At 35.1% G+C, this 23,361-nt stretch overlaps 1 protein-coding gene across 2 annotated transcripts in view; it reads left to right on the plus strand.

Moving 5' to 3' along the window:
* The first annotated feature begins 7,687 nt into the window (after nucleotides 1–7,687).
* The window catches only part of Col4a5 (collagen type IV alpha 5 chain), a 231,282-nt gene continuing 215,608 nt past the window's right edge, over nucleotides 7,688–23,361 (plus strand). For both annotated transcript variants that reach the window (XM_027932198.3, XM_027932204.3), the window contains exon 1: nucleotides 7,688–7,768. In XM_027932198.3, coding sequence (XP_027787999.1) covers nucleotides 7,688–7,768 — 81 coding nt within the window. The remainder of the gene's footprint in view (nucleotides 7,769–23,361) is intronic.

The following is a 23,361-nucleotide window of genomic DNA, read 5'->3' on the forward strand; positions in this document are numbered from 1 at the left end:
ATATATATATATATATATATATATATGACAAGCCAATACACCCAGTAGCAAAATTATGGCATTATCTATATAATTCAAGCAACCAATAACCAATATGCATCAATAATGGAAGTCAAATTACTTTCATTTTATCTTAGTGAGATAGGGCAATAGCATTCTTTTCCTGTGATCAAGCTTGACTATAAGCTTAAAGAATATATGGGAATATTTACTAGAGATTTTATACTACGCCTAGAAGATTGTTAGTACTCATAGACCAATACAAATCCCCCTTTGCCTGAAGAAATCTTAGAAAATGACATTTTGTTTACTGTAAAAGCTAACTGCCTAAACTAGGAGTTCTTTTATAATGCCAGGATTCTTTTTTTTTAATCCCTGACCATCTGAAAAACCTACTAACTCATTTTTAGAATAATATTCTTGGGCTGGTTGTGTAGCTCAGTGGCAGTGTGTGTGCTTAGCATGTCTGAGATATTGGGTTTGATCCCCAGAATTGCAAAAAAGAATAACATCAACATTATTAGAATGTACAATAAAATTTATGGGATTGCAATGGAAAACAATTATATTGAAATAAAATAGAGTGCATGCTTAGCATGCAAAAGGCTCTGGGTTTGATATCCAGCACCACATGAAAAAATACTATTCCTAAAATAATATAATAAAAATTAATGGGATTACAGTGGAAACTAATTACACTGAAATACAATAATCAAAACACATAATAACATTCAGAAGCTAGAGTAAAATAAAGGAAAGGGGGAGGGAAGGATAAGATCACATAAAGAACCAATTAAATACAAATTAATAGATGAGCAAAAAGAAGTCTAAGATGAAAGGGAAAGGGGAGGAAGGAAGGGAAAAGGGGAGGATCATGACTGAAATCAATTTCCATGCATGTATGAGTTTGTCAAGATGAACCCAACTACTATGTATAAGTATAAAGCTCTGATAAAAATAATTTTAAAACCACATAATAAATTTGTGATATGGCAATGTTTCCTTAGTAAGGCACTAAATAATGTTTTACCCTCCATTCCTTCTTAAAATGTTTATATTTGATCTATAAACAGTTTAAATATATGATCATCCATGTATTATTTATGTACATAGTCACTTGAGGATTTACTTGATAGTGTAATCTTATATCTGTACCAGTGTTCTCAGACATCCCAAGAAAAATATTCTATGTTCACATAAACACATACATATGCTATATCTTGAAATTATTCATGGCTAGCAGATGTGGGAGATTTGCCAGCAGGCAAAGCAGATGACTACCTTAACAATTCATAGAGATACTGCCCCAAATGAGGCAAATACAACTCTTGATTTTTAAAGTAGAAAGAGATTTTTATTCATCTTTGAACTCCTTTAACATGATATTCACAGTTTGATGACTGCTATAATGACTGGGAAAACCACAGTGGAAAGGGCCAATCTAGGCAAGTTACAACTTTAAAGAAAGAAGTTGGTATTTTGGATCTTGACTTGAAAGTGGTTAAAGGCATTTTATCCATGCTATCTGCAGAAGGGACAATAGATGCATTTTTCTCCTTTTACTCTTCTCCCCAATCCAAATAATTCTCCCAGTAGGTTTTTAAATTTAAGTATGTTTGGTCCTGTTAGAAACTTTTATGAGAGTACATCTGGACAGGGGCAAAGTAGGAAGAACACTAAGGACTAAGACTACTATGAAGCATGTTTTATCTATTAGACATGATGGCCTATGATGACATTTGTATTTTTGTACTTTTTTTTCTCTAACAGGATACAAGTACATGCATGCAATAATTTATCATTAAGCAGTCTCTCTCTTGATTTTATATACACACACACACACATTGTGTGTGTGAATGCTCACACAATGTGTGTGTATGTGGTACTGGGGATTCAATTCAGAGATGGTTTACCACTGAATTACATCTCTCTCTCTCTCTCTCTCTCTCTATATATATATATATATATATATATATATATATATATATATATACACACACACACACACACACACACACACACACATATTAGTTGTAGGAAGACACAATACCTTTTTTAAATTTTTCTGTGGTGCTGAGGATCAAACCCAGTGCTTCACGCACACAGGTGAGCGCTCTACCACTGAGCCATAGCCATAGCCACAGCTCCCCCACTCTTTTTTATTTAGAGACAGGGTCTCCTTGAGTTGCTTAGGGCCTTGCTAAATTGCCAAAGGGGTCTCAAACTTGCAATCCTCCTGCCTCAGCCTCCTGAGTCACTGGGATTACAGGCATGCACCGCAATGCCTAGCTATAAATAGTCTAATTTTAAAGGAATGAATATAATGACCTCCATTGCCTGAAAAAGTAAATTCCTAGAGAATTAGAAACAATATTTAAATAAGCCTAGCATAACCCCTCATATAGTCAGACACTTAACTAGGATGATTTTGGATATTCTGGAATCTTATTCACTAGCTCACTCAGATAAATTGAACAAATATTCACTTGCATAATCATCAACCCTTTAAACTAAATTTACAGGAAACTCATCATTAAATCCTGGATTTTAACATTTAGCTTTCCATTCCTGTGCACTTTGTAAATTCTAAAAAAAAGCACCTAAATTATCCTATCATTAAATGTATACCAATATTCCATTATTGGCACCTTAATTCTCACAGTGAAGAGACTTTCTCATAATGATATGCAACATAGTAACTGTCATTTGCTTACAATAATTATTTTCATTACTACTACTCAAACAAGTGGTATGGAGAATTCAATTATGTAAAATCAGCCAGGTATGGTGGTGCACACCTGTAATCCCACTGGCTTTGGAGGCTCAGGCAGGATGATCACAAGTTCAAAGTCAGCCTTACCATCCTAGTGAGGCCCTAAGCAACTTAGCGAGACCTAAAATATAATATATAAAATGGGCTGGGGATATGGCTCAGTGGTCAAGCACCCCTGGGTTCAATTGCTGGCAGCAAAAAATAAATAAATAAATACAGTAAAAATAATATCATTCTACCACCTCCAGTACTGGGGAGTAAACCCAGGGCACTGTATCACTGAGCTAAATCCCTAGCCCTTTTTATTTTTTGAGACAGGTTCTCACTAAGATGCTGAGGCTGGTCTTGAACTTGCAATTCTCCAGCCTCAGCCTCCTGAGTTCCTGGGATTACAAGCATGTACCATTGTGCCCAGTTCTTGTCTAAACCATCTAAAAGATGATAAATCTAAAAACTTAGAGAATAAATTGGAATTAAGAACAGCAGATGAGGACCAGACAACACAGATGAGAATCCATTGCAGAGTGTAAATGGGATATTTCTCTCTCTATATATATGTATATTTTATATATATATAAAATCTTCCCCTTGGAAAAAAAAAGTCACCCAGGTTGGGGATGTAGCTCAGTTGGTAGAGTGCCTGCCTCACATCTCACATGCACAAGGCACTGGGTTCAATCCCCAGCACCACACACACACAAACAAAAAAGTCATGTAATCCTCTAAGAATGTATCCTGTGACTCTCTTCTTTCTTTTTGCCAGTTTTCCAAAAATTAGAATAGCTTTACAAGGTAAAAATATATCACGCATAATCAAACCACAACGAAGGAAGCAACTATGAACTTAAATAAGACAAACAATAAAGTATTATCAGTGGCTCTAAAGGTTTATTTGTCTCACCATGGTCATGCACACTGATATAGCAGATGACATTGTAAAACAATGAGAAAATATCTAGAACCTATGCACCAAAACAGTGTTTGATTATGAATACTTTGATACTTGGAAGAAATGGAAGCATCATCTTCCAGTCATATCAAATGAGAGAAGATGCAGTATCTGGGAAGTCTTCAGTATATTGAATGATCTATATAGTGCTTTTCCCAAAAGTACACTGAGTAAGATCAGCCAGAGTCTAAAAATAAATGTTTTTCTGGAGGGTATTCTGCCCAAGTATGACATTTTTACAAGTGGCAAGATTCCTGGACAAATTGTGGACTAATCAAAATCTGGCATTTTCAATAAATGTAGTATTGAGCCTCAAGGTAACACATAACTAAACTTGTATAATGGAGGAATCAGATGGAAAAGTGCACAGAGTCCTAGATCAATATGTCTGCTTACAAAGAGTAGAATATACTCACATAAAAGCCTATGTCCTGAGTTAAGGGGTCAGAAGGTTTTAGATTTTAAGTTTTCTGACATTATCCTCTTTTCATAAGAGACAATATTTCACCTTATTTTGACATTTTTTTAAAGACATTATATGCCGGGATGAAGTCCTCCATTTTCTCATAAGCATGTTAAGTGATTTTATTAGTTTGAATTAAGTATGGTTCTAGAAATCATATTTAAAATATTAAAAACAGAGCCAATCTACTAAAATGATCAAAACCAGTGAGATAAATATTTTGAATATATTTTTATCTGTTATCTATATAGTAAATTACTACTATTATTAAGAGGGTTGTTTTAACACCACAGTAAAATAATACTCAATAGTAGAACAACTTCATATTTGAATTCAACAGTTAACTTTATTTCTGCTGGCATAGTTAGTCCAACTGGAAAACTTCAACATCTCAGACTCTTTAGGTCACTTTACCTTTGTGAAATTATCCTTGTAATTCCATTGATTTTTTTCCTGATTTTGGGGATCCACTCAACTTTTCTAAATTAATTTTTTGTAGTTGTATATGGACAAAATGCCTTTATTTGATTTGTTCATTTTTATCTGGTGCTAAGGATGGAGCCCAGTGCCTCACACATGCTAGGCAAGTGCTCTGCCACTGAGCTATAACTCCAGCCCTCCACTAAACTTTTCTTGAAATGATGTCTGCAGAAATTACTTTGCCTGTAGTCTCCATAGGATTTGTGAATGATATTAAAACAGTCTAAGAAATGGTAACTTTAATACAGTTTTTCTGTCTTAACTACTTTAACGTTTCACTTTCTGATGATACAGAAGACCAGGAAAAGGAAATAGCAGGTAGAAACTGAACATATATCACTATATGACTATATGTATTAGTTTCTGGTATGGTCAAAAGACTAAGAAGAAAATACTAAGTTTACTTTCTATAATATTTGTAGCAATTTTCAAGTCCCACTCCTTGGTGCTCTCCTCCCACTCTCAAAATTTGTGTTCATGTTCTTGTAGACCAGGGAAAATTTCTTCTGCTTTGGAGATCAATGCAGAGGAAGGCATCAGATGTCAGTCATCTTAAGTTGTCCGGAAGAGGCTCAGAAATGTGTGCCTCTTATGTCTTCTACTTTTATTTTCCCAACCCGTTACAAAGTTTTAGGACAGGAAGATGCCTGGGTCCCAAGGGCATTAGCCTAACACAGTGCTTGCTGTTCCTCTTCAAGAACCCTGTTAACTCCCATTAGAAAGGAGAGTGATGTGAAGTCAGTTTCGCGGTACAACTCTCTGTAACCCCCTAACACAAACACAAGAGGTGGGGAAAAGGAAGGGGTCCATTGAGGAGGAGGGGAAAGGGGTCAGGAGAAGACTCACCGCTTCTGCCAGTTCTTCCACCAGGCAAAAGGAAACCAGAAGCAGCCACAACCTAAAACGAGAAGGATTGTGAGTAATACTGGATCTCTGGGCTCTAAGGGTCTTGCGGCCGCCGGTAGCCCCCCAACCCCTTTTTGATGCCTGATTCCACTTTCTCTACAGTGACAGAAGTACAAGTATAGACCGGGCTGGCAAAGTAGCCCGAAGCAGGAAAGAGGAGGGAAGCTCGGGGCAGCAACAGCTCACCCAGGGTGCATGCTTGCGGCTCCTCAGACGCTGGGTCCCGGGAGACTAAGTGGCTCCGCGGCGCTGGCTCATCGGGACTCCGTTGATGCTCGGCGGCTGCTTTCTTACTCAGGACAGAATAAGAGGGCTAAGCGGCTCAGTTTAGAAAAAAGCAGTTAGCTTCCCGATAAGAAGTGCCCCAAAGGGAAAAACACTCGGCGGTGCCCGCTACAACTTGCCGCACTCAGGAGATAGTTCCATGCGCCAGGAGAGGAAGGAATGGAGGGGAACGGGGCGTGGCCGTGTGCTGTCAATCATCCCCCCTACCTTGGGCAGCCGGTTGTCTCTCACATTCAGGCATCTCTACATACAACAGTTCCAGTTGTCTTCACAGCTTCATGCACAGGCCTCTAGAAACCAATATACTAAGACTTAAGCAACTAGGCATTATATCTTCCATAAACCACTGATAATTTACACATGAATAGAATTAGGCATACTACTCCTATATCCACAGGCCCAAAAGTGCTCATGCACACAGGCCAAAATGCATGCAATACTCATTCTAATTAATTGCACACTAAGCACTTGAGAAGAGAAGGGGGAATCTCTGGAGCTGTAAATCTACTTACTCTAAACTCAGCAGAACCTTAGAATGAATGGGTCCGCGTGAAACAGATCCAAAAGACTCTATAAAGTGGTTAAACCTAGGGAATAAGATAACTGAAATATTCTGAAGAATTCTTCAGCAAATTCTTCCTGAAAGACTCCAAGGCGTCCACAAATGTATTTTCTGGGCTTTTTGGCACTTAAAAAATAATGTATCAGGATTTCCAAAGTAATGTTCAAGTCTATTTTATTTGGGAGATATCAATTCAACTGCCATCAACTCTGTATAAATATTTCCCATTAGGAAAATGCACTAAAATGATTTAATCCCTTGCCATATATCCTTCTGAAACACAAGAGCAATACCTTTTGTTAGGAGGTAAATATTAATTATGTAATTCAATGTAGTTAAATAAAATGATGTGACTGTATTAGGACAACATTCAACCATATAATAATTCCTAACACATACAATGTTTCCAAATTTTGTATACATATCACACATATCAACTATTCACACACACTTAAATATGTTCATTTTCTTCATTTATAACTCTATATTTCCAATATTTTTACGCTTTCTACTTGTATACAGAAACTTTGTTCTGTGAGCACTTGAATGGCAAAGACACCCAGCAGCCTAGAGGGCTGCGACCAAAATTCGTTTCTAATGATTAACAATAAAAAGCACAGTCTCTCTGAGATCCATCCGCTAAAAAAATAGTCCCAGCTCAGGTCTATTTGTAATTGGCTTTGATGCTCATACCAATGAGTGGAACTGGGCAGGGAAGAGCAGTGCCAACGGAAGGTGCAAATGAACGAATAGGAACGCTTCCCGGTTGAACTCACGGTGTTCAGTCTACTGGTCTAGAAGTTTCCCTCCCCCAAATAACTGAGCGTCACTCCCTCGCAGGTTGCTGGTGGAGTATAAAGCTGTGGCGGAGTGATACTTAAATTCCCTGGTGCTGGCGGGGAGGGGGCGGTGCGGGAGGGGGACTAGAGGGCGGAAAGTAGATCTGTGGGACTTGAGTGAGGAAAAAGTTTGCAAGTCTGGACAGAAGGGAAAAGTGCTCCCGAGAGACCGGCTTTGGGGAGGGGAGGGGGGAGGGAAGAATAGCTCCTCTTCTTTTTCTTTCTTTTTTTTTTTTTCTATTTCTTTCCTCTCTCTCTACTTGAAAAGCTTCTTTCTCTTCACCCAAGCCGACCTACACAATTGGGACACCCTCGCTATCCCTCTCCTGCTCTAGCTCTCTCCCAGTAAACCCTCAAGATTATGTCAGTTGGCCCGAGCCAGCCGGGGATTTTGTGCGGGTGCTGAAGAAACTGCGGGAGCGGGAGAAGAATGAAACTGCGTGGAGTCACCCTGGCTGCCGGCTTGTCCTTACTGGCCCTGAGTCTTTGGGGGCAGCCCGCAGAGGCTGCGGTAAGTCCTCCCCCGCCCTATCACCGCACTCTCAGGCTTAAATCACTTTTTGTCCCTTTACCTTCTTTTCTCCTCCGCCTTGTCTAGGGAATTCCAATTTGCTTTCACTTGTTTAGGAAGAAACATCTTATTTACGACGCTGGTAACTCAAGCCTTCTGAAGTCCAAGGGAGAGTTTTAAGTGTTTAAAAATAGGGTTACTTGCTTCCCAGCAGCTAGGTCTTCTGGGGCAAGAGCAGAGGCAGGGTGGGAGACGATTATTAATGGATCACTAGGCTCTGGTGGGTATTTAAAACTTTTCCTCCCCTCCTCCGCCTTAGGGTGTTTCCCAGCCTGCCCTCTAACCTTTTCACTACTTGTACCCAGCCCACGCACTCTTTTTTTAAAACTTTGCCTATAGTTTAATATTTCGGACATTCTAAAATCCAGCTTCCATCAAAGTAGTAGGCGACCCCATAGAAGTTCGTTCTCTTTCCTCTTTCCTTAAGCAACATGAACCACTGGTCAGTAAAAGCCAATGACCTGCTTTCCCCTATTGACATCCTTGCTATACAAATGCTAAGGTAATGTACCAAGCAAAGTGAGGTAAAGACAGATGGCCTCAGGCTTCAGGTCTTCTGAGTGTTTTTTTTTTTTTTTTTTAAGTGATGGGTTTTTGTTTGTTTCCTTTTTTAATTCACAAAGACAGCTGAACAAATTGAGAATTTGCTCATCACCTATTTAAAGGAAATAATTCTTGTTTTTGTTTTTTTTCCAAACAGAATGAGCTTTTCTGAGTTAAAAGGAGAGTGGGGGAGGATGTATATGTGAAATGACAGAGCAAAAAAGATCCACTGGGTTTTAGGAATTTAGAATTAATACTTAAATATCTCTCCAGAAGGGTGTCTGGGTAGTCCCACCCACTATCCTTCTGGTGGTGAGAGGTAGATGCAAATGAATGAATGAGTTTGTCACAGAAAATGTTCTCCTGCCTGTATCTATCATCCCTAATTTCACTTAACCTCTAAAGAATAAGTGTGTGACAAATTATTTAAATGTTTTATTTGAGTGATCATAATGGGTGGTTTTAAAAACACTTTAATATGAGATCATGGCTTAGGCCTTCACATGGTTGAGTGACTATCAATTCTGCAGTTGCTATGTTATAGCTTATCTAAGTCCTTTTAAGTTAGCTATCTAGCTTCCCTACAGCACTCAGCATGCCTCAGACTACATTGCCCTCTTTCTGTTCTTCAGAAAGTGTGTACTCAAGGTATGAAAACTTACTTTCATATTACTGTGAGCACAATACAATTATGATGGAAAATCTGCTGAAAAATCATACATATCAAATATTTTAAATTATGCATGATATAATTTTCCTCCATCAAAATAAATAAATAATTTGAAATTGCTTTTTTGATGCAGAACATCATTAATGGGGTAAGGTGTAGCCAGTCAAGAGAGCTGTAGACTGTTGTTGAAACTACAGTTGTGCTATTAAAAATAGTTCATTTTGAAAACATCTTGGTATCTACTGCTTATGGCATTTGTCCCTGGGGGCAAAGATTTTGTGGATATTTCATTAAATATTTGTCTCTTTTTTTATGTCGGCATTGCTATTAGTATTATGTGCACCAGATACCAATTACACAGGTATGTATAGCAACCCTACACATCAATTTATATTAAAAATGATGTTTCTTTTTATGATTGACAAAACATGGGGGCAAGCTTGTTTTCTTGGATTCTTAAAGTAGTGTTCATGAAGAAATTACAGTTCTTTTCCTTTTTCCTCCTCTGTGATTTTTAAAGGTCATTTTGCATTCCATTTTCTTATTATTAGAATATTATACCTTCGTTAAGCTAGAAATTTGATTTTCATGCTTCACACATTGATATCCTAGTTGGATGAAAGTTTTAATTATGTCAAAAATATGAATGATATCTGCTCTCCATAGTAGTGCTAACGATATTGGTGACCTTCTTCAGAGAGAAACTGGATGATAGTGGGCTAGTTGTTGACTGAAGTAGTCTAATATTTCGGTCCTTATATCAGGAAGAATATTGCTACTTACATTGCTTTATTGTTTCATAGTTAAGTGATTTCTTTATCTTAATGTCATACCAAGATGGGATATCACAATATGTAGATTTTCTCAAACAGTGTTCATTAGGTGGCATAAAGTAATTGAAAGGAGAGCAACAAGAGAAAAAGGGAGGTTTAGATTGAAATGGGAATATCAGTTTTTGCCTTTTTATTGATGCATTATAATTTTATGTAATAGTGGGATTCATCATGCTATATCCATATATGCATAGAACATAATCAGACTCATTTCATTGCCTAATACCTTCTCTTTCCCTCCCCTCCTTCCTTCCCCTGATCTACTTGTTTTACTTTACTAATCTCCCCTCTCTTATTATTATTGTTTTAATTAGTGTAGAAAATAGCATATTTTTATAAGATAATTATACTAGACTGACTCAGTAGGATATATACTTAAATTTATGGATATGGATATATGTACAATGTAAAATTACACTACTTTTACTATCCAAATGTTATTAAGTTGGTTTTTGTGCAGTAAAGTGGGTAGATTTCTCTAATTTAAATATATTATGTGCCTTGTAACCAGTGGCAAGTATTCATCAAGGGCAGGATTGTGGTTTGTGGCCATTAAATAATTTTTCCTCTATGAGGTACATTACTTCATAGAAACAGTTTGTCATCATTGTCTTCATTATCATTATAGTTTACATTTTTGAGTGTTTATTATATACTAGGCACTTTGCTAGTTAGGTAATAGACATCGTCATAATTAATCATGTATATGTGTGGTGGGCAGTGCTGGAGATCAAATCCTGGGCTTCATGCAAGATAAACACTTGTCTTCATAACAGACTTATTAGGTATTATTATTGCAGATGAGGAAATACAAATCATAGAGGATAAATAATTTGCCAAAAATCACAGATAGTAAGTTGTAGAGCTGGAAAATTTAAATTTGGACAATTTGACTCAGATTCTTTGCCGTTAACAACTCTATATTGCTTCCTTTGTATGTAGTCAATAGAGATTTAGTTAGTATTTGGAGTATTTGGACTTCTGCTACTTTTTTTTTTTTTGGGGGGGTGACACAGAAGGTACAATAGAAATGATGGCAGAGATTGCATCTCTTCCTGCTGATGTTAGAAGAAGTAGCATAGCATGATGGTAGATGGAGCTTTGGACTTAACAAGATCAGAGTTTGATCTCTAAATTCATATTTAAGAAGAGTGAGGTAAGTTAAATGCAGTTTAAAAGCAATTGCTATTACAGGTTGTCTGATTTTATGTAATCACAATATATAAAAAATAGATTTATAAAACAACTATAACTTATGGTAGATAATTGACTTTAAAGAAAAAAATTATCTTATGATTCGTTAATTAGTCAGTTTCCACAGTAATTTTAAATATGCTGAACTTTTCAGGAATGTCTACTGTGAAAAAACGGTGTATATGTGGTTGGTGGCACATTTCTGTTTAAAATATTTAATTCAGTTTTGTTGTTGTTACCAGTTTACTTACCCCATCATGTCCAGTTATATTCATTTACCTACCTATGTGTCTTTAGTCTTATGCATCTGTTTATATATGTGTATGTCCTGTGATTGTGAAAGAGTGTGTACATTTTTTCCTATTTTTTTTTATTTGACTGAATGATGTCTGTAAAAAAATTATTTCTCATCATACTTTTACCCACAGTTTTAGCATCTAGTAATGTTTTGACCTGAATAATTATTACAGTGACAAATGGTGATTTTAATTTTCAAAAAACTTATATTAATTAATTAATTAATATTGAATTCTACTATAATGGAATGTTTCCTTTTCCACTACTATTGGTATCTTTTTTTCAGTATTAGGGATTGAACCCAGAAATATTATCTCTGAGCTACATTGTCAGCCTTTTCTTTTTTAATGAGAGCTGTATAGTTATACATACATAGTAGTTGGGTTCATCCTGAGAAAATTATGCATGCATGGACCTCAATTTCAGTTTATGATCCCCCTTTTCCCTCCCCCTTTTCCTCCCTTCCTCCTTCTCCCTCCTCTACTGTAGTAAACTTCCTTTAGTGCCACTGTTTATATTTGATTGGTTCTTTTTACTTATACATAAAGGTGATATTCCCTTTGGTATATTTATATTATACATGCACATAACATTATTTAAGAATTAATTCTGCATTGCCTCCCATTAACCCATCCCTCCACTCTCTCTAGATCTCCTCATTCTATGTTACTGATCTTCCCTGTATCTTTATAATATCCTATTCCTTTCCTCCCCCTTTCTTTTATTTTATTCTAGCTTCCACATGTGAGTTTTTGAGTTTGGCTTATTTCATTTATCATGATGTTCTTCATTTCCATCCTTTTATCAACAAATGCCATAATTACATTCTTCTTAATGGCTGAGTAGAACTCCATTATGTATATGTACACATTAATCCATTCATCAATTGACAGGCATCTGGGTTGATTCCATAATTTAGCTATTATGAATTGTGCTGCTATAAATATTGAGGTAAATGTTTTGTATAGTATGCTGATTTTAGATATTTTGGGAAAATACCAAGGAGTGGGATAGCTGGGTCATATGGCAGTTTCATCCCTAGTTTTTTTGAGGAATCTCCATACTGCTTTTCAGAGTGCATGTACTAGTCTGCAGTCCCACCAACAGTGTACAAGTGTACCTTTCTCCCCCACATTCTCATCAGTATTTATTGTTTTTTTTTTTATTATTGGTCATTGTCAATCTGACTGGAGTAAGATGAAATATTAGTGTAGTTTTGATTTGCATTTTCCTGAATGCTAGAGCTGTTGAACATTTTTTTCATATATTTATTGGCCATTTGTGTTTCTTTTAAGAAGTTGATGTTTAGTTCTGTTGCTCATCTATTGAATGGGTTATTTGGTTGCTTTTAGTGTATTTTTTTGATTTTTAATATCTTCTGGATATTAATACCCAATCAGAGGAATACTCAGCCCATTTTTTAGAAGTTATTTTGAGACAGGGTCTCCTTTAGTTGCCCAAGTGGGTTCTGAACTTGCTATCATCCTGCCTTGGCCCCCCCCCCCCCAGTGGCTGAGGTTATAGGAGTGCTCCACCCCTATAACCCAGCTCCAATATTATTGTTTTAATTTATGTATTTATATATTTACATAGTCATTTATTTACTTATAGAACTATAGACTTAATAAATGTTATATTGTATGGGTTATAATGAATTATGCTCCTAGTAAATTTTTTTAATTGGTTGCCAAAATTACTACAGATTTGGCCAACAGGCATCCCTTCACATTGGCTTCTAAGTCTGTTCAACATGTTTCTATCATTTGTTGAGCATTCTCTTACTTTCTAGCACTACAAAATGTTCTAGGCTCATTTCTATTTTCCTTGCTTTAATCCTGGAATAAGCCATTTCTCCAGGGAGCTCTGATACTTTTTATTAAAGAATGGTATTTAGAAACCAAGATCTGAGTGCTTGTCATGCTCATTGCCACTGTGATGTCATTGCTTCTCGTCCTCAGCAGACAAAACTATAAAATATATGTATATATACATAAACATATATCTACTTTTATATCAATTTCTTAGAATCTATTGTGTGCGTGTGTGCGTGCATGCTTGTGTGTGTGTGTGTGTGTGTGTATGTATTTCTCTCTCTCTCTCTCATAATTGTGTGTCTGATTCCAGTCCAAGAGCACTAAATAAATATATCTTTGATGTAGTGGGATCTCACAATTTTTTTGTATCTCTCAGAAATTTGTAAAGATCTTACTCAGAGGTTTTAACTTGGCCTATGGAGTCAGACCTAGAATCTAACTAGTAGATGTTTGACTTTGAGTACAATAGTAACATCTGGGCTTTTATTTCCTCATTGGCAAAAGGGAGACAGCAGAACTTATCTCACAGATCATTTTGAGGATAAATTGGGAAAAGTTATGTAAAACACTCAAAATAATGTTTCATTGTTGTTTTTCAAACTATTTATTAACTTGTCCTTTCTCTTCTTGGTTAGGGGGTTTGTTGGGGATGGAACTCAGAGCTTTGCACTAGGTAAGCACATCCTCTATTACTGAACTTCATTCTCAGTCCCTTGACTTGCCATTTCCTGCTTCAATTCTCTATCTGATTTTCAAGGCCTATTGTGATCTCTCCCTTCATCAAACCTTTTTTTCATTACATTTTACAATATACTCCCTCCATTCTAGCCCTAGTTGAGTTTTCCTACAATCTTTTGAGTACTGCATACATATTTGTTCTCCATCTTGATTTGAATCCTATGGATCAAAGACTTTGCTCAATTCCAGCATAATGTTTACATTTATTCAACACATATTTGTTTAACAAATCCTAAGTACTCAAGATTTTGAAAAATTTTTAGTTGTAGATGGACACAATACATTTAGTTATTTATTTTTATGTGATGCTGAGTATCAAACCCATTGCCTCATACATGTTAGGCAAATGCTCTAACACTGAGCCACAACCCCAGGCCCAGTACTCAAGAATTTATTTACATTTTTCTATTTCTACCCTCATGGAATTATATTATTTACAAAATTATTTTGTGTTACACAATATTCATAAAGGTAAGTAAGACAGGGTCTCTGACTTCATGAAGTGTACATGCTAGTAAGAATAGATAAAAAGTCCTGTGAAACTTTCCCTTACTATCATATCAATTGCTGATTGTACCCTTCTTTGAACATATGAAATATTTAGCCTCTCTTAGTTTAGTATTAGATTTTACATACTTTTATTTCATGGGATTTTACCTGTTTTTTTCTATTCATTTATATACTCTTTGGAGGGAATAAGTATATATTTGTTCATTCATTTAACCAACTTACATGTTGATTTTGTCTGAAGATAGGTAATAAATATACACTCAATATTGGGATATTGAAAAATTCTGTAATGTGCAAAGAAGAAGATAAAAACCTGTTTATAGCTTCTGTAGCCCAGAAAGAGCTTCTTTTATTGTTGTGATGATTTTTCTTTCTATGTATCTATTTTAAATTAAATTGATTAAAATTTAAAATAATTTAGAATCATACTATATACAATTTTTTATTTCAGTGTTTTTACTTATGAAGCATTTCCCCATTATTAAAATTCTTGTTTTTTAATATTTATTTTTTATTTGTACACAATACATTTATTTTGTTTATTTACTTCTATGTGGTGCTGAGGGTTGAACCCAGGGCCTCTCACATGCTAGACGAGTGCTCTACCACTGAGCCACAACCCCAGCCCCAAAATTCTTGATTTTAAACTATTATGTTTTTAATATTTATTTTTGTAGTTGTAGTTGAACACAATAACTATTTATTTATATGTGGTGCTGAGGATCGAACCCAGGACCTTGCACGTGCGAGGCAAGCGCTCTACCACTGAGCCATAACCCGAGCCCCTAAACCATTATTTTTAAACAATTATTGTCCTGTATACACCCAATAAAGTATCTGCCTATTCACTTTAGTATGATATATTTTAAAAATTCAAGATTTTTAGTTATTTTAGTAAGTGCCACTGTGGACATTTATTTTATATATGTGTGTGTGTGTATAATATATATATATATATATATATATATATATATATATATATATATATTATACATACATATATATGTATACACACACACACACACACACACACACATATATATATATATATATATATATATATATATTTAGTTGTAGGTGGACACAATACCTTTATTTTATTTTTATGAGGTGCTGAGGATTGAACTCAGTGCCTCACACATACTAAGTGAGTGCTCTAGCACTGAGCCACAACCTCAGCCTGCTGTGGATATTTTTTATTCTATATTTTTAACTTTTTACTTATCACCACTGCCTCCTTCTTGGGGAATTACTGGGTTAAAGTCTATATTTAGTCTTTGATACAAGCAATAGATTCTGACATTTAGAAAGTCTATTATCAACCTGGCACATTGCCACACATCTATAATCCCAGCTACTTTTGAGGCTGAAGCAGGAGGATTACAAGTTTGAGGCAAGCCTGGGCAGCTTAGAGAGACCCTGTCTTAAAAATAAAACTAAAAAGAGCTGGGAATATAACTCAGTGGTAGAGTGATAGCCTAGCATGCATAAAGCCCTGGGTTAAATCCCTGATACCATGCGCGCACACGCGTGCACACACACACACACACACACACACCTGTATCAACAGATAAATTATGATTGCCTTTTATAGTGGTTGCTGTTACACCTGTTAGACAGTACTATTTTCACTTTTTTGAGTACTTTTTAATTTAAATAAAATTTATTTTTAACGGATACATAAAAATTCTACATCTTCACAGGGTAACATGTGCACTGTGTTACCCTGTTAAGGTTAAACATGTATTTGAAAACAGGTTAAACATGTATTTGTGCCCTCAAAGATTTATCATTTCTTTATGGTGCAAACTTTCAAAATGACCTCTTCTAGCTTTTTTGGGGGGAGGGTGGGGGAGGTACCAGGTATTGAACTCAGGGGCACTCAACCACTGAGCCACATCCCCAGCCCTATTTTGTATTTTATTTAAAGACAAAGTCTCACTGAGTTGTTTAGTACCTTGCCATTCCTAGCTTATTAAAGGTATGGCATACTCTCAATCCATTGACATTCTCTCTCTTCCAGGAGAGTTTTGTGAATACATCTAGAATGTAAGCCCCTTCTGCCTAAGATCCTCATCTCCTTCACCAGACCTTGCACTGTAAGTCTATCAGGCTTACACTTAAATGGCTGTGCCTTGACTTAGTTTTGTCCCTTGCTTTCATTTCATCCTTAGTGGTATTCTAGAAACTTTGTTCATTGTTAATCTGTTCTCCCCACTTTGGAGTGATAGTAACCCAGCCTGCATCTTCTCTTTTTAGAAAATCAAACTTGTAAGTACATGTGAAACAAGAGGTTCCCCATGCTCTTTGGCATTCTTCCCACTTTACCTTCTCCCTGCAATTCCTCAGTACTTAAATGGCTTTATTGCCTACTTGCCAGCCTTGTTGCTTGTGCAATTCAAATGTACTCCTCTGTAAAATCACAAACTGTTATGCATTCTGGCTTTTCCAGGTGGCATTTGAATAGCTGAACTTTAAGCTTCTGAATGATAAGAGATCTGCTCTTGCCAAATTAATTTCCAGAATGGTTTTTACCAGTTATACTCCTATCACTATTGTATAAGAGAGTCTGTGTGACAGTTTTAATAATTTTTTTCCTATGTTCTACAGTGACTATGGAATTGCCGCTCAATTGATTGCCAGTTGGTTGTCTTATTTGGTCTTATCCTCTAATGATTTTCTTTTAAAATGTAATCATTCCATCATCTCATCCTTTTCTGACAATAGCAACTATGGAACAGAGGTCACTTTTGAAAATATATACTTGCTGATTAACATTATAAATGAACTACTCAGACACATGGCCAAGGCTTTATTATAAAGATTTATTTTTGATAGCAGTAATCCTTGAGGTTGTTTAGAGAGGCATCTTTAGTGTTATATCTGATGCATAGGCTCCTATCATTTTAACCAACCAGATTCTCATTTTATGCATCAGTGCCTGAGTAAATACCTTCATAATCTGTCCAGGTCCAACTGTCCTTATTCCTTTAGGGGCTTCTGCTGGCCTTTAACCAAAAGGGTAGTCTGTGATGGCACTTGCTATTCTTTTGAACTGAGAACCTTGAATCCCATGTTATTTGCTAATTATAGACAACAAAAATAAAATTCTATGAATGAAATAAGCTTTTGCTAAACTTAATTTTAACTTGTTCTTTTTTAATCTGAATCTAAACATTGGATTTATTTATTAACTTATAGAGTGACTAAATCACCATTCATAAGTGAATGCTAATCTGGTTAATTATGTTTTTGACAGTGAGTAATAAAATAGGACTCTAAGAAATTCTATTAAGACATTTATATCATGATGTAATTCAATCATATAGCCCTCTTCATTTAGGAACTGGCTGGTTTGATTCCAGAATTTCAAGTAGTTTGTATAGCATAGAGTACTGAAGAAGATCTGAAAGTTTGAAGGGAAAAGTACTCTTAAGAGTGGGACACTACAGAAAAAATTATTGTAGTCTGTATTTATAAGCTCTTCCATGCCCTGCTAAAGAAGAGGAGGTCCTTTTGTGTCCATAATCTCGCAATGTATCAATTGATACAGTGAAATGTTTTTGTATGTGGAACAAAGGCATAATCATGCCTCTTTATATATGGTAGAGTACTTTCCATTGCAAGTGGTAGAAAACATGAATTCAGTTATCTTAAACAATAAAGAAAAATTTAACTCCCATAATAGTAAGTTTGGAGGTAGATTGTTTCCAGGATTAATTCAGCCAAATAATTACACCATTAAAGATGTAGGATTTTTCTATTTTTCTGCTATGCGTATTATACCTATTAATTTGCTAACAAGATTAGTACCCCTGGTACTCACAAGATGGCTGCTATGGTTCACATGCAGACACCATAATGTCTAGTAGAAACATATGAATTCTTCATGTATATCCCTTTGTATCAGGCATGTAATGTTTATAAAAAAATCTCACCTCTCCATTCTATATACCATTGGTTTGTGTTATATGTGTGTGATTACACCAGTACATTTGGCAAATGGAGTAGGACCATGAAGGTAGATTTAGACCAGTAACTTACACAACCACTCCCCACCAAAGTACATTGCTACCTAGAAAAGTTAGAGGATGGGAAAATCTGAATAAAAATTAAGGATTTTTTTTCAGGAAGGAAGCCACAATTCCTGTTCCATAATAAAATAGTATATTTGTAAGAGATTGGTATTTATTAAAATATCAAATAATTATTTAGATAGGGAAATTAATGTTTTGTAGAGTCACGCAAATGAAAGATCTTGACTATATAACTGTAGTCATTCTAGAGTTGGAGGGACATTGGGTCTGGGGAATTATAAACAAGAGTAATTTATTTCTCATAGTTCTGGAGGCTGCGAAACTGAAGATTAAGGCAGATTTAGTGTATGGTGATGACTTGACCTGCTTTCTGGTTCATAGAAGGTACCTTCTTGCTGTGTCCTGAACAGGGCACTAATTCCATTCATGAAGAGTCTGCCCCATGATCTAGTCATCTCCCAAAGGAGGCATCTACTAAGATCATTACCTTGGAAATTAGGTTTTCAACATGTAAATTTGAGGTGGGGACAAACACTTAAACCACAGAAAATATGGAGACCGTTTTACCTTTTTCTACTGTTTTCACATTTGCAGATGGTGGGTAGAACTACTGGTAAAGTGTATCAAATTGTCCTAGTAATTATGTTCTTCATAAATATATATATATATATATATATATATATATATATATATATTGTAGATGGACACAATACTGTTTTTTTTTTATTTTTATGTGGTGCTGAGGATCAAACCCAGTGCCTTCCACATGCAAGTTGAGCACTCTACCACTGAGCCACAACCTCAGTCCTATATTCTTCATACTCTTGGCAGGGAAAATCCAATTTTACCTAACAGCGTCTTCAGTGTAGCATTTATTTTTATTAAATCTTGACCCTCGAGTGCACATCTTTTTAACATTGTGTATGACAAAATGTAATGTATATATGAAGCAATTGAATGATCTGAAGTAAGGTGATTGTTTCTAGCAAAAGCACTTGAGCAACTGAGCTGTAGGCTGAACTAACTGATTATTACATGGAACACATTTTTCCTTGAAATGAACAACTAAGACAGACTAGGGTTATTTAGACTTCAATATGTGACAGGCAGTTTCTCAAAACTGAGCAAAGTGATCCTATTGTTTTAAGGAAAACTACTCTTGATATTTGTTATTAATGAAAAGTTTGAGGTTTTCAAAAGTAAGAATTAGAATTTTGGAAAAATCATCTGCCACTGTTAAGTGTGACAGCTTTCCAAATCTTAGAATTTTCTAAAGAGATTGATAATATGTTACTGTATGTGATTTTTTTATATGGACAATTATTTTCATTTTGGAAGATATATTTTTCATAAATATATATTGGCATGTATTATTGTCACTTTAAAATAAATAAATGTTTTAAATATTAGGATTTTTTGAATCTAGGGGCTTACACATGTTAGGCAAGAGCTCTACCATAGTGCTACACTCCAAGGCCCCAGTTTTCATTTTTATATGGCACATATTGATAGATATTACTGATCTAAACAAGTGTTTTTGGGGTCTTCAGTTTGTAAACCACTGCTCTACAGAGATGAACTCCATCATTTTACAGGAAAGTATAGTGACTGATGAAAGATGTATTTAGTTATATGCAGAGGCAGGGATGGAAGCTGTCATCTCAGAATCTTACTCTCATCCCTTCTTCAGTATACCACATTGGTCTAGGGATTGTTGAGCTGGCAATATGATTTTGTGATTTTATTCATTTTCATAGATGCATAAAATACCAAACAGAAAATGGAAGTACCAGATTGTACTCATTTTTTTTCTCTTCTTCATTCAAATTGCAAAGTCAGTTTTTTGTTCTGGTGCTTGGCATTGAAAGAATCATTCTTGCTTTACCAACCATAGCAGAGCCAGGCATAGTGTCACGCACCTGTAATACCAGCTACTTGGAAAGCTGAGGCAGGAGGATCATAAGTTTGAGGATGGGCTTAGCAATTTAGTGAAATCCTTTCTCAAAAAAAATATTAAATAGGGGGCCAGGGAGGTGGATCAGTAGTTGATCACTTGGCTGGCAGATCCTGGGTCCAATCACCAGCATTACAAAATATAAATAAGTAAGTAAATAAATAAACAAATAAATAGGACTGGGACTCTATCTCAGTTGTAGAGTATACAATCCCCTTTGTATACACACAAAAAATGCAATACATAGCAGAGATGATACTGATAAAGGCAGTAAGGCAATGAGCTAACAGTTATTTTTTTGGTACTAAAGTAGAATATCTGTGAAACCAGAGCTCTTGTTTCACATATTTTTGCATTCACCACAGTGTATAGACTTTCCTTGTAAATAATTGGCTCTCAGTTGTTAGCTGTTGAATTTGGGGAAAAAGTAGTTTTATTGGGGGAGCACTAGGACTCAAGACCTGGAATAAATGGATTAAATTGTAGGAACTCTTGACAACAAGAATTTTCTAATATGCTTTTTAGTAACAGGAGTATTGCATTGCTGAAACTGTTCAAATAGAGGGTAGGTACTACTTTGTTAAAAATACTCATGGAGTCTTTTTCAATTTTAAGATTCTATTGTTCTGATTGTTAGAAAGCAAATTCTTGCTGAGTTCAAATCTGCCTTTGTAATTTTAAAGAACTTTGAGGTATAATTGGCATACAATACAGTACATGTATTTATGTTGTACGCTTTTTGTTGTGACATGTATACACCTGTGAAACCAACACTACATTCAAGAAAATGGAACATATAAATAACCTCAAAAGTTTTTTTATGCCTCTTTTTTAAAAAAAATATCTTTTTAGTTGTGGTTGGACACATACCTTTATTGTATTTATTTTTATGTGATGCTGAGGATTGAAGCCAGTGTCTCGCAGGTGCTAGGCGAGTGCTCTACCACTGAGCTACAACCCCAGCCCCTTTTATGCCTCTTTTTAAATCCCTTCCTTCTTATTCCTATATCTTATCCCCAAGTAACAACTGATCAACTTTCTGTATATTAGTTTAATATACCACATTATATTGATGGGAATTTGGATTGTTGAACTTTTTTTTGCATTTAACTGTATTTTATTTAGGTATAATTTACATAAAGTGATATGCACTGATCTTAGTTGAACAGCTCAATCATTTTTAAGGTATATACACTTAGGTAAACAACAACCAGGTCAACATATATAATCTTTCCATTATCCTAGGAAACTCCTTCATGCACCTTTGCTTTCAGTACATTTTGTGTCCTGTGTAAAAATCATAATCCCTAAGGTTGTAAAAATTGAATTTTCCTTCTAAAATATAATTTCAGATTTACATTTTCTTACTTATAGAAGTAACCAGTTGTTCTAGTACTGTGTACTGAAAAGAATAATTCCTTTTTTCATTGAATGACCTTGCTTGGCTTTATTGAAAATCAGTTGAATGTTTATGTTTAGGTCAAAGTCAGAACTCTACTGTGTTATATTGATCTGTTTATATATTTTTATGCCAGTACCACACTATCTTATTACATTGGCATTATGATGAGTTTTAAAATCTTTCAGTATAAGTTCTTTAAATTTATTCTTCTTCAAGATTCTCTTAGCTATTGTATAGTTTTTTTTCTTCCATATAAATTTTAGATTCATTTTGTTAATTCCTACTGAAAAAATTTTTGAGATTTTGGTAAGGTTTGCAACATTTTATAGATCAATTTAGGATCAAATGAAATTGGAAAATTATCGATTTTTTTTGAACATGAATACTGCATACCCCACTATTAATTTAGATATTCTTTAATTACTCTCATCATAGAGGTCATGCATATAATTTGTAAATTTCTTCCTGTGCATATGATTATTTTCATTTTAAATGCTATCATTTTTAAAAACATTATTTTCAGTTGCTCATTGCTAAGATGTAGACAAGTCATTCATTTTTATATTGATCTTTTATTCCTAAGATATTAATAATCATTTTATGGTATGATTTACATAATGTTAAATTCATTATTTTAATAATGAATTAAATTCACCAATTTTATGCAAAGTTCTGTGATTTTTGTCAATTGCATACATCTAACTGTAGTCTCTAATCAGGATATAGAACAACATTGGTACATTTATTCATTAGTTCTAGTATTTACATCAGTGACTTTGGATTTTCTGTGTACACAATCATATCATGCAAATAAAGAGTTAGACTTCTTTATTTTCAATTCCTGTGTCTTCTTGTACTGCGTACCTTATTGCACTAGCTAGGACTTCCACTACAAATATGATAGAAGTAGTAAAGTATGAAATCATTTTTTGCTCTCTGTCTTTTGAGGAAGGTATTCAATATTTCATGTATGTCATCTGTAGGTTTTCTATAGTTATACTTAATATATTGAAGAGGTGTTTTTCCTTTTCTCTCTGCTGAAATTTTTAGAAAAGTAATGGTTGTAAAATTTCATCAAAATGATTTGGATCTGTTTAAATAGTCATATTATCAGGAGTTTAGCTGAGCTGCTAGGTATCTGAATAGTTGATGAAAATAATAAGCCAAAATGAAAGTAACTGTCAAGTTTTTAATTGCTTACTGTGATTTTATCAGCAAGATGCTAAACTGGAAAAATGCTGAGGTCTTTACTTCCCAACCAGTTATATTTTCTCCCATGATCAGGTGTATCATTGCAGGCTTGTGGGGTAGGGCCATCTCACTGAAAAGGGAGCCCTGGACAAAAGGCTCTTGCAGTTTTGTGGACCAAGGTCTTGAGGAGGGAGAGGGAAAATATTAGTAGTGGTAAAGTACATAGTACTGAGTCAAAATGGAAAAAAAAAGTGTCTTCAAGGATTTTCTCTACTTCTTTTGCTGTGAAATTTGGGGATAAATCTTTGTGTAGTCATATACTTAGTTTCTCTTGGGTAAATATTAAGGAA

Source organism: Marmota flaviventris, chromosome X (genome assembly GCF_047511675.1).
Source record: "Marmota flaviventris isolate mMarFla1 chromosome X, mMarFla1.hap1, whole genome shotgun sequence".
In the NCBI taxonomy this organism is placed as follows: Eukaryota; Metazoa; Chordata; class Mammalia; order Rodentia; family Sciuridae; genus Marmota; species Marmota flaviventris.